This window comes from Rhipicephalus sanguineus, chromosome 10 (genome assembly GCF_013339695.2).
Source record: "Rhipicephalus sanguineus isolate Rsan-2018 chromosome 10, BIME_Rsan_1.4, whole genome shotgun sequence".
Taxonomy (NCBI): domain Eukaryota; kingdom Metazoa; phylum Arthropoda; class Arachnida; order Ixodida; family Ixodidae; genus Rhipicephalus; species Rhipicephalus sanguineus.
The window spans coordinates 141,957,978-141,970,938 of record NC_051185.1 but is presented as its reverse complement, the minus strand read 5'-3'; the positions used below and the strand labels follow the sequence as shown (position 1 = coordinate 141,970,938).

The 12,961-nt window shown below is 47.4% G+C and overlaps 1 protein-coding gene across 1 annotated transcript in view; it reads right to left on the bottom strand.

Moving 5' to 3' along the window:
• The window catches only part of LOC119372514 (CAD protein), a 158,414-nt gene that overhangs the window by 50,947 nt on the left and 94,506 nt on the right, over window positions 1–12,961 (bottom strand). The window contains exons 27-28 of the mRNA XM_037642991.2: window positions 10,925–11,203; window positions 6,714–6,962 (exon numbers count right to left, since the gene is read on the bottom strand). Coding sequence (XP_037498919.1) covers window positions 6,714–6,962; window positions 10,925–11,203 — 528 coding nt within the window. The remainder of the gene's footprint in view (window positions 1–6,713; window positions 6,963–10,924; window positions 11,204–12,961) is intronic.

Sequence of the window (12,961 nt, the reverse complement as noted above, 5' to 3'; positions counted from 1 at the left end):
TGTACTAGGAAAATAATTGCATATTCGAAATCAGCACACAAATATACAGTCGATCCCGGATATATCGAATTATTGGCTATATCGAACAGTTGAGAAATCCCCTTGAATTTCCCATGCAAAAGTATGGGGTTGGTGTGCACGTATATCGAACTCCCGCACAGCGAAACATCCGCTATATCGAACGCTGCCCCGCACCGAAGCCCAGAAAGTGCATTTTTCCTAACAACTATTGACCATTTTTCGGCCGCGTTCTTATAAGTTCCAATCCCTCGTCGCGCGCAGGTGACGAAATTGCGTTGCTCTAGTTCGTTGCGCAGCGCTTGTCAGTTCACCGGTATATTTGACGCCCGGTCCGCAGGTTTTAACGCATGGGCTAGTGTTTTTCAAAGAGGCTGATTGCGGAGGGCACCAAAATGAGAATATGAAGTGACTTGGCAGCCTTGTTGTAACGTTTGCATTCCCTTCTCTGTATCTTCGCGCACGATGGCATGCGGGCCCGCAAAGCATGGCCTTCGAGATCCGCAACTCGTGACGTATTTTTAGTGTTTTCGGTTTTAAAATGCTGATCTCAGAGGCTACGCTTTTTTCGCATTTCTCGCCAAAGTAGCGGCTGCCTTCTGCAAAGCCACAAGTGCCATCGGTATCGCCAACATGTCGACGATGGAGAAATGTTTCTTCGTGCAGCGTCACTCTGGCAGCGTTCTCTCTTGCAGAATGTGTACTACAGTTGAACCCGTTTATAACGAACTCGAAAGTGTCATGAAAAGTGGTCGTTATATCAGTAGTTCGTTGTATATGGACTCGCCCTTAAAAACGTGCGCTTAGTGGCCAAGCAGTTTTTTTTTCTTTGCACTTTTATTAAAGTGCTAACAACCCCTTCGGTGACAAGCTAAGCCTTTTCGCGTCGTGAAGCGACGCCCGCTGCGTGCTCACGAGTGAATTAACCACCTTTGCAATGAGCTGACACCATTTCACCGAAGCGCGGTACCGCGACGTGGAGCCGATCATCCCTGGCTAGTTGCGTGCAGCGCGTCGCCTACTCAGCTCACGGAGTCACTGCCGGGCCGCTTGCTGTATGCCGTAAGTGCGCGCTTGTACGTTCTTCGTGCTTGCTTCACTCCGGACCGTGCACGGGTGTGGCGACTAGCCTCTTCATTCAACGCGGCGAAAAGAAGCATTTTACAAGCAACGCGCACTCGACGTCTCCGCGATGCTCTCGCGGCCCTGCACGACGATGCGCGGCGCACTTGAGTCGTCACGTAGTCAAACACGCAGTATATGCTCGCTGTCAGTGCATCGACGTTTCTCGGTGCCCGCGCCGCTACACAACAGCGAGCTACTTTCGTTTCCACAAAGCGACGCGTACTTTAAAGCGGTCTCGTACAACGCGGCGGCGGCGAACTTGCGAACGGCAGGCAGCATGGCGCGCCCGTCGTCAATCTGCAGTGTACGGCGTACGCCACACGCGCAGCCGAACGGATATCTACAGATGACTGTGATAAGGTTGTCGGCTATAAGTCATAATGGCACGTTCATCGACGGCCGCCACCTCGCCTTCACTCTTTTCTGATGCTTATCCGCAAAAGCATCGCCGCAATCGCGCGAAAGTCGTAATCACCGATCGACCGGTCTCTGCCGTTACCGAAAAGACGGACGACCTTTTGCGGCACATTATGGCGTCGACGAGTTTAGGGACGCAGTGAACCTTTTTGCGATGGAAAGTTATCGCGGTTATCACTTCTTGCATTTATGCCTTCTTGCGTTCCAAGGCATTGTTTGGTTCATCGCAGGCGGTCATAGCTGCAGAGAACGGCGTCAGGAAAGGTTACCGTGCGAAAGCTGACCGCAAGGCTTCATGCTGCCTGCTATTCTTTTTCTTCCTCACTGCCATTCCTGCCACTGAAGAAACGCCTGGAAAGTGAGCGACCTCGCTCGCAGCGTCCGAAATCTCGCCGATCTGGGATATCTTAGTCGCGAGTTAACTGGAGCGGGGCACGCGCGAGCGCGCTCCCCTGTCACGCTTTAGAAGGAATGTTTTAACTTTTTTTCACTTCGTCTGCGCCATATTTTTACCGCGACCGTGTCTGAAGTGTTCGTTGTAAAAGTAGGAGGCTTTAAAAAAATGTTCGCTATACAGTAGAAGCTCGTTATAACGAAGCGGGATATAACGAACTAATGGATATAACGAAGCAATCGTAATTCCCCTTGAAATTCCCATAGACGCCCATGCATTTAAAACCTCGTTTTAACGAAGCTAAAATTTCCTCACAATGGATATAACGAACCTTTTTTTTTCCCCCACCGAGCATTTCCTGACCATTTTGGTAGCCGGCAAGTCAATGTCTTATAGCGCGCTACGGTTTACGTCCCATCACGGATGCGGTAATTCAAAACTCGAGCCTCGCGCTCCCGCGAAGCCGCCTGCCAACACGCGCGAGGGTGCGCGTCTGCCTGCCTGCCTCCCCTTCCACTGAAACTCGTGGACCCACCCGCGCAAGTCACCCGGCCTCCCCTCTCACGCGGAACTCGTGAACCCGCCCGCTCTCCTGTTACGCACGTGGACCGCGTGGACGGCGACGCGGCGACCGCGCGGGCCTTTTTGCTTGTCGTTCGCTGCGTGTGCATCAGAACAGCGTCTCTCTCGGTTCCCGCCGCTAGACAAGAGATGGACGACGGCAACGGCAAATGAAAGCGCAAAACGATTACAATCGAGCAGAAGGCGGCTATGTTGAAAGCCGTTGAGTCCGGCGTCAAGAAGAAAAAAGTTGCCGAAGATTTCGGCGTGGCGTTGAGCACGGTACCGCAAGCGTGTAATCGACCGAATTCTACTCAATATGAGCACGAAGCGCGAAACTACAATCGACCTCTACATGGCGATCGAGATGCTACAGACTGCTTGGATGTCTAACAGCAAGCACGATCGCCAACTGCTTTCGGCATGCCTCATTTGGCGTCAACAGCGGCAGTGACAGCGAAGATATCGGTGCTGCCGCCAATGAGGGTGCCGCGGGTGACCAAGACCTGGCGTCGTGGGACGCTCTCCTTGACGCCAAAGTTGTGCCCGACTGCGACACCTTCTGCACGTACGTCAGTGCCGATGCTGACGCGGTGACAACCGAAGAGCTGACAGAGGCTGAAATTGTGCGCGCGGTGACAGGGGTGGTGAATGACGACAGTCACGAATGTGTCGACGACAGCCCGGAGTTGGTCAACCCGAGGTTCCGACGTCCGCGCGAGCGCTGGATGCGGCAGACCTGCTGCGCCACTTCTTCGGCGCTCACGATGACGGCGAGGACGGACTCGACATAGCGGCAGCGGCCGAAAAAGCCATCATCCGTCTGAGGAAGACACGGCAGAAGTCTATTAAGGACTATTTTTCTGCTAAGTGAGCCGCCAGCTGGTGTGCCGAGTTTGGCGTGAATAAAGTAGCAGTTCTTTGCTGTTCTTTCTTTTTTTTTTCTTTTGCTAGTTTTTCTCCGTGCGACGGCCGTTTTTCGTTCGCGGGGCGGGCTGCTGTGGGATTTGGTGGTCAGTACATCCTCTCTTGCGTGCTATTTTTCGGTAGAAATGGATATTGGCTATAACGAACTAATGGTTATAACAAAGTAATTACGACTCCCCCTTCAACTTCGTTATAACGAGGTTTTACTGTATGTGGACGCAGCTTTAATGGTTAGCATAGGGAAATCGTAAGTGCACCGAAATATGGCCGTTATAACCGATAGATCGTTATAAGTGGGTTCGACTGTATGTGTACTTCGCGCTTTGTTCTTGATAAATCATCATTCGGGAGTCAAACTAAGCATTGTCCCGCTCGTAGCGATAAAAATGACGACCGGTGCTTGGAACGACGTTAAGTAAAGCACCGTCGTGCACTGTTTCCTTACGGGCCTTGGTGCCAGGTGACGACTTCGGGCGCGTCATGACCGCCAACTACGGCGACTAAAGCACCGTCAGTGAATTTTGCGACTTAGCGTTTCCGGGCGCCGTATCCGACGGGAGCACACCGAGTGACTTAATCGGTGCAGATAACGTTGTAGCTGTTTCTTACTGCATCGATGGCGAGATCATAGCTGACGTTGCTGGTGCTGCGGAAATGGAACCGTGCGGCGCCGTGCGGTTTGAAGATGCCAGCCGCCGTTGCCACCGCTAAACCCTTTACCGCGCTACAGAGCTCGCATCAGCGTTCAGCGTCGATCACCGCTGTTGTGGCGGAAGGTGCTGAATTTACTTATTTGGAAAGCTTCAATAATGTTGACGATGACTTGATGAATTCACGGCCCGCAAGAAGCAAGACAAGTTGACGGACTTTTTTTCATGCGAAATAAAGTGCGCTAACTTGCAAAAGAAGTTCTCACCTTGTTCTTTAGCATATGTGAGCGAATCGTCATGTTCGCGCTTTTTACGATTTCAGAAAACTGTGTCGAGGCCTGCAGTGCTTTAATTAAAGCCTTACATACGCATATTTCGTATTTCAAATTATCGATATATCCGGGATCGACTGTATACATAAGCTCAGCGAGTTTCATTTAAGTCGATAAAGAATTTGAAAAAAGAAAAAAACGTTTTCAGGCGCAGTGTCCCCCTTAAACCTCCTACATACAGTAGAACCCCGCTGTTACGTTCCTCACTGCTGCGTTTTCCCGGCTGTTACGTCGTTTTCCGCCGGTCCCGGCATAGCTCCCATAGGATACAATGTATTGGGAACCCCGCTGTTACATCGTAACTGTCGGACCGTTCCCGTATGATACGTCGAGAAGTGCGCTCGGAGCCGACCGAGTGACTACCAAAGAGAGCGGCCATGGTGCATTTTCACGCAGCTTGGCCTCGTTTGACCGTAATATTAGCCGCATGAGAGGCGCAAGCAACAGAATCTTTCAACTGATGCAAACAAAAGCATGGCCTTCGAGATGCAAATTGCAAAGATGGCGTCTATGGCGTAACTGCTTGCGAAAGCAAGGCCTTCGAGATTGGCATTTACTATTGACAAAAGCATAGCCTTTGAGATTTGTATTGCACAAACATGGCGTGTATGACGTAATTGCTTGCGAAAGCAAGGCCTTCGAGATTGGCATTCACTTCTGCCATCGCGTTGGCGTAGACTCGTCATCATCGTTATTTGTCGGAGAACGGGAGGAGTTCGAGCTGGTTGGAGCTTGCATGGTCGTGCGTGCGGTTCGCGGTCGGACTCGCCGCGCCGGTCGTGATTGCGTGTACTTAGTTCTTTCATGCCTACAGCTGTTGGTGTTAAAAAAATCACATACGTTGATTACATTTCTGTGGATGAGGCCGTCCTAAGCTCCGCGTTTCTATCCATCGAGCTAGATCGCGGCTGAGCGCGCCAATTTTCGTGCTGCTCGTAAGAATTGAAATAAAATTCTGTACCACTAAATATTTTGCCGTTTTTCCTGTTTTTCGGCTCTTACGTTTCCCGTCTCTTACGTTTATTTCCTACGGTCCCTTCAAAAACGTATCAGCGGGGTTCTACTGTATCTCAAAAACGAAGCCAATGCATGATCAGTATGTGGCTGTCAAAGCATCTTTACTCAAATCTAAAGCAAGTATGAGGAGTACTCGGCAATGAATGAGCTGGACAGCAGAGGCCAATGACATCACAGATTAAAAGAGGGTTGCCTCACTCTGATGGGCGTTGTAAAGTTGCACTATGTGAGGCTCCCCTTGTGTGCGCTGAATTCAGCGCAGAATGCTACTTACAAAAACAGCATATCTATCTAAGAGTACCGGCTAAAGTTACACACAGTGCGTGCAACACTCATGCTATCTCCTTGTATTTGCTGCCTTATGCCGTACTAAAGCGGTACTAAAGACGATAAATGTGGTAATGCACAAAAAGTGCAAGAGCTTGCCAACTTAACACTGAGATACTAATGACAATATTAACAGTTGACAGGTTTCGTTATGATATTTTTTATGTGGCTAACAAGTTAAGGACAAGAGCAACATGTCACATCTTTTACATTCATTTATGAGGAGAGGAAGGCAAGTAAATTATAAATTATGAGCACAGACGTCAGAGAAGGAAAACAACTAGGAGGAGATGGTGTGTGTGAGGCATCTTCCATAGCACTGCCGCAGATTTAAAGCGCCCACCATTGCATTTGAAGTTTTGCATGGGTCACTGTATGAAACGAGATGTGCGTAAATTTATTTCGCCTAATTCGAGGCCTTTAACCATTTTGTGGTCCAAAATCCTTTCACACCTTCCATCTGTTCTGGTCCGAAAGTAAAAGACTCAAAGCTCAAGCAAAAGAAGCTTACTTTCTCTATTACACATGGCGCATAGTGTAGTGAGGAAATGCACGCGTGAACCGCGAAAGAACTTGTTCAGCAGTGCCCTACCACGAACTGCTGCGGCTGTGTTGCGTTGTCGGGCAGGGGCGACAAGCGTAGTAATCCGTTGTAAAACCTGAAATATCGCAAGATCTATGGACAGATAACTAGATTACTAGGGTTCTACAGCATATTGCTGGAATGAACAATTTGTAAGGAATGAATCATGTGCTATAAAGCTTTAAAATATTGATAATTTTTTTTTAGTGTGCCTCCAGACGCACTGTTAGTTCAGCTTCCACAGCAAACCTCCCTCCACTCTCATAAGAAAAAAGCGAGAGGTTCTTGTAGTGCGACTGGTTTTTGGCAGAGTGGTGCACTCTTCAAAACACCACCACACTGCACATTCACCACTGTCTTACCATTTGGCAGACTGCGAGTGACTCAGAATCACACAGGGGTGGCCGGGTGTTTGGCATGGCACAGACAACTGTGAAGCCGCCAGCCAGGGCAGCAGCTGTGCCGGAGGCATAGTCCTCCTTTTCGGTCGCACCAGGCTCCCGCATGTGGACGTGCACGTCGATGAGACCCGGAAGGCGTACAATGTTGCGTGAAGTCAGGCAGTCAATGTGCGTTTTGACGGGTGGTGCTTTACGAATCAGCCGCAGAGCCTGTACAGAAAAAAGTGAAAAAGAAAAACAGGGATATGGATAAGCATTCCATCCAAATTGTGGCAAGAAAATATGATCATGGAAACAAAACAGCATAATGGAAAGTTGGGCGAGCTAGCTTTGACTCATGACATGAAAAAGCGCGAAAAAGACTCCAACAAAGAGTAGAAAACACAGGACTAGAATTAACCATTTTATAAATACAGTAGAACCCCGCTGTTACGTTCCTCACTGCTGCGTTTTCCCGGCTGTTACGTCGTTTTCCGCCGGTCCCGGCATAGCTTCCATAGGATACAAAGTATTGGGAACCCCGCTGTTACGTCGTAACTGTCGGACCGTTCCCGTATGATACGTCGCGAAGTGCGCTCGGAGCCGACCGAGTGACTACCAAAGAGAGCGGCCATGGTGCATTTTCACGCACTTTGGCCTCGTTTGACCGTAATATTAGCCGCATGAGAGGCGCAAGCAACAGAATCTTTCAATTGATGCAAACAAAAGCATGGCCTTCGAGATTCAAATTGCAAAGATGGCGTCTATGACGTAACTGCTCGCGAAAGCAAGGCCTTCGAGATTGGCACTTACTATTGACAAAAGCATAGCCTCTGAGATTAGTATTGCACCAACATGGCATGTATGACGTAATTGCTTGCGAAAGCAAGGCCTTCGAGATTGGCATTCACTTCTGCCATCGCGTTGGCGTAGACTCATCATCATCGTTATTTGTCGGAGAACGGGAGGAGTTCGAGCTGGTTGGAGCTCGCGTGGTCGTGCGTGCGGTTCGCGGTCGGACTCGCCGCGCCGGTCGTGATTGCGTGTGCTTAGTTCTTTCATGCCTACAGCTGTTGGTGTTAAAAAAATCACATACGTTGATTACATTTCTGTGGATGAGGCCGTCCTAAGCTCCGCGTTTCTATCCATCGACTAGATCGCGGCTGAGCGCGCCAATTTTCGTGCTGCTCGTAAGAATTGAAATAAAATTCTGTACCACTAAATATTTTGCCGTTTTTTCCTGTTTTTCGGCTCTTACGTTTCCCGTCTCTTACGTTTATTTCCTACGGTCCCTTCAAAAACGTATCAGCGGGGTTCTACTGTAAATGTTTTCTAGAATAAATAATGTCAGCTGCTAGCAGCCACTTTGTTCGAATAATCGAAAGATTTAAATGCACAAAGATCGCAGAAAGCATACAGCATGTTTTGTCAGCATGTCATTGCAGCCATGAAGAAGCCAATAAAAATTTATTTAGCCCCCTGCCCGAGGCCCCAGTTTGCAAAGATAAATTGTAAAATGTGAAAGATCCTGCACTTAAGAAATGTAAAATATGGCCAGAGTATATGGCACAATGGCCAGGAATTCATGAAACGAAAGGACTCTACTTTTCGGAGTAAAGATACCATTTAGGTTTGATTGCTACAATAAATAACAAATCTTAAAGTATGGTATTAACCTGCTGAGGTGTTTTGTACACATTTGTGTACACAACTTGTTTTTGTTAGTTGTGCCAACTAGGCGCTAAGAAAGAGAAATATACATTGAGATTTGGATGAATTGAACCTCCCGCATAATAAACGTGTCTTCATTAAACTTAATTCTGCAATGTACTGTTGCATATATTCACTTTGCTGAAGGCACTACCATGCTTGACAAATTGTTTGATGTGCCACTTTCTGCGAGCCATGTAAAAAGTTAAATTTTTCTTTGCTCGAAATGAACATAAGTGAATACAAAATTGCACTGTATTTATAGCCCAAAATTTGATTCCATTAATGCAAAAACAGAACACTGATTACTTCAGCATCAAGTGAAACTTAATTAGGATTACTTTAAAACACAAGTCAACATGATTCTTTTTGTTGCAATAGAACAGGGGTCGGCAATCTGCGGCTCAAGTAGCAGTGTCATGCAGTCCCCGGCACGACGTCAGAACCCCCCTCCATCCCCTTGTCGCTTCATATCTGAAGACCGACTTGGCAGTTTTGACCTCAAATGGGTTTATTGCTTGTAACCTGGGTTTGTAAATTTCAACCTTGTGGCATGCGTGCTGAAAATACACATTTTTATTTCAGTTTTGTACATTACACTCAAACCTCGATATAACAAACATGGATAAACGAATTATCGATTCTAACGAAGTAAATGAAGAATAGTCTTGTAATAGATACAGTGTTACAAATAAAACGTTCATAACAAATTTGCGGGTATAACGAAGTTATTTTCGTGGCTGATGTGACTTTGTTATAATGAGGTTTGAGTGTATTGTAAATTCGCCGAATTTACAATAATTCCCCCCCCCCCCCCCCCAAATCGTGGTTTGGCCCCCGCAGTGTCCGCTTCATGCAACTCAGCCCTCCGCCTCAAAAGGTTGCTGACTGCTGCAATAATATATCGAACGCCCCTTGAAATAATTTGTAAATTTGATGCATTTACAGACAGTTCTTCATAGGTCGTGCCTGAAGGGGTTAAATGCAGCAGAAAAGTGGAAATTGTGGCGACACACGGCACATAAGTGGCGCAGCCTCCGCCTCGTCACTAGCTAGCCCGGCGTGACACGGCTGCATGCTGCACCGCGCCTCCGATAAGGGACAGTGCCACCGCAACATCACCGAAGGCTTACGTCACCGATGGTGGCTATAAACCCAAGCTGCAAAGCTCGGAGCACAGCGTTGGTATCCTCGCCCCGCTGCTGCTACTACACTAATAACATGGTTCGTACAGGTTTCAAAGGAGAAAATTCAAGGATATTCAAGAACTTTCAAGGCGCTATAGGAGGATTTTCAAGGCCCTCTTCGAGAGGTAAGCTTTTTTTCCCATGTCGAAGATCTTGAAACAGTGCTCTCAAAAGGTCTGACATTTATGGTACAAAGAAAAATACATGCCACAATACAAGTCTGCTTGTATTGCACGCAATAAAAAATAAATAAAGATATGTTTACCAAATATCACAATGTAAATTCGTCAGTGACAAGCTCGTGCGTTTTAGAAGCACCATTTAAGCTTGGCGACTGCAACGGAGACGCTGTAGTGGACTGCTCTGTCGCAACAGGCGTCAGGTAGCTTTTCAACGCACTCCCTTGCTTCGTCTTGATTGCGCCAATATGCTTGGCACTTTTCATGTGACTTTTTAAAGCGGATTCACCCGTGGCAGTCACATCAAAAGTTTTGCCGCAAAGCTCGCACTTAGCCTGATGTGGATTCATCGTGTCAGGTGCCATCCAGTGCTTTTAGTCGTCATGGTGGAGCCACGTAGTCTGAAATTTGCTTTTTCTGAGCATTGTTTCCCATATCCACACATCACTTGCACCCCTTGCACTAACACGTAGAAGGCAGGCTCATTCAAAAAAGCGCTGGTAGCACAAGGACACGACTACGTTAATGCCCGCGCACAAGCGCGGACGCCGCTGACGCCACGTTGCACTAGTTGGACAGAGACAAGACAATGGACATGCGATAGCAATGGGGCGACTGTGCTCGCAGCCGATACTACTTCCGCTAGTACCGGTGGTGACGTTTTAAGTCACTGACACGACGTCTAAGGTGAACGCTGCCTCCGAGACTCGCACCAAGTCTAATGTTGCCAGCTACCTAACGAGAGTCAGCTAAATAGGTATAAAAATTGGTATGGTTTCTTGGCTGCATTTCAGAACTCCAAACAAAAGACAAAAGTTCAGCAATGAAAACCGTTTCCATGATGACAAATACCAATTCAAATTTAGCATTCAACAAATTCAAGGTTTTTAAGGGCCTTGAAAACAGACTTTCGATTTTCAAGGGTATTCAAGGGTTTCAAGGACCTGTGCGCACCCTGTAATAAACAGTCGTTATGTTTTATGTTGGGATGCGTCCTTCCATCAACACGGCATCCCACAAAATTAAGGACAGGCTTGGTGAGACCAGTCACCGCTGCATTTCAGAGGTGATTCTCTCCCAACTTCAACCCATTCGCCTATTCATTTGCGCAACTTGCCTCCACAAGTAGCTTGGCGCACTTGACGTCTGTGACGAGAGGCACGGCGTAGTCGACAGCCATGCGACGCGTCCGGTATCCCTGGGTGAACATGGTCGAGATGCGGCGGGCCCCGCTGCTGCACATGGGCAGATTCACTACCAGGTCAAACTCCTTCTGCTCCAGGAAGTCCGCAATGCTCAGCTGCGCCTGCTGCGAGATGCACTGGTTCCCACCGTCCGACCCTCCGTTCACTGTGTCCTCGTCGTGGTCGTGGAAAGGCCACGTCATCGGTTCTATCTGCCAGAAGCATAGAAAAAGATAACAGTCACTTGGTTGCTGATGCAAAGAAAGCGTTCACATTCGAAGGAAGGCGTTGCCACACAAAACACAGCAAAAGAATCGTCACAGATGACTCGGTTCCAACCACATTACTGGGAAGCATAAGCGCAACCATGTTCCTCAAAATTTCTGGCCAACATACATGGCCTTAGAGCAGACTATTTTTGCAATTGCAATACCACAATGCCCTCAAAGGGGCCCTCCAACAATTTTGGAGCACCTATTTTTTATTTGAGGGTTGCGTAAACTAAAGGCTGGGGATAATTTTAGCATAGGTCAAAGCACCAATATCAATAGATTTATCGTTTTAATCACGCAATGAAATCACTACATCGCTGCCGACCACATCAATGCGTAGTGGCGCACGCCATAACTATTGCGGGTGGAAATGATGGAGAAGAGCACAGGCGTTTGATTCAATAAACGTGACATTAGAAGTGATAGAGACAATGCATCATAAAAGAGATTATTATCGGGTTTTCTTTTGCGTGCTTTTCCAAAGAACGCCAACTAGACACCGTTACGACAGAAAAAACCTAGATTATTAGCAAGGTATTAATTAGTATGACCTTAATTGGAAAAGGTCTTAATTAGCCCGAGCTTAGTTAGGACAGCACCTCCTCTATTTTTTTCAATGTCAGTCAGATGTGTCTGATCCGGCCGTTTACCACCCTCTCCTCTTATTCTTTCCTACTCTACCCCATTGGCTAGCCTTCGCGCCTGCTTTGCATTCATGGGGGAGAGTACCTTTTACGAGGTGCCACATGACGGAAACCAGCAGAGGTAATTTTTTGTTCAGTTGTGTTCATATCCGCGGAGCGGCATCTTGCATCCCTCATGATCACTATGTTGGCTGTCACTCTAAGAGACGCGGTGTTTTGAGATTGGCGCATCTCTGTTCCTGGCACTGTGCAGGCTACCAACGGGAACGTGTCACTGCACGCTGCTGCATGCGCTGGCTTGAGATGTGCCACATGAGCACTGTGAGGTGGTGGCGGCACTGCCTCGAGCCACAAAGGAAGGAGTACGAAGGAGCAAATCTGACAGACACACGATGCAGGAGAGGGACGGCGCACCTACTGCATCTCCACGGGAATGCGCTCTGATGCATGGTGACGCAAGCCGTTATACCCTTTAGGTGGTGTCGCACCATGAGAACTCCTTGAACTAAAGAGGACCAATGGTTGCCATTGAGAAGCGAGCGTTCGCTCTGGCAGTGAAAAAAAATAGAGACCTTGGTTAGGACGGTCCTAATTAAAGCTCTTAAGGGGGAACGTGGCAATGAAAACTATCTTGGTTATTTATGGAGATAAAGTGATGAAATTTGGCATGCAGATGTGATATGTTGTGCTGATATCATAACTGAAATCGGTTTTGAGCTTCCTGTTGTAGTTTTTGAGTTACAACACTTGATATTCTCTCATTGTCATCGCAAAATTAATTAATGAATTAGACATAAGTTTGTCACAATTTTTACATAAGCATATTCACAAGGGCCCATTCTATGCCGTAAAGCTATTGGTTTATTTTTTAGTATTCAGATAAGCACAGAAAAAAAATTTTTGAAATTTCTTGTACTCATTGTCTTACTAACAACTTTTACAAAAAGCCAATTATAAAATTCTGTATGACGTGCAGACAAATATGGACAGCTTTACGGCACTCACCAATGCCTGAGGATCTAGGCGCAGAAAACGGAATGGTTATATCCTTATT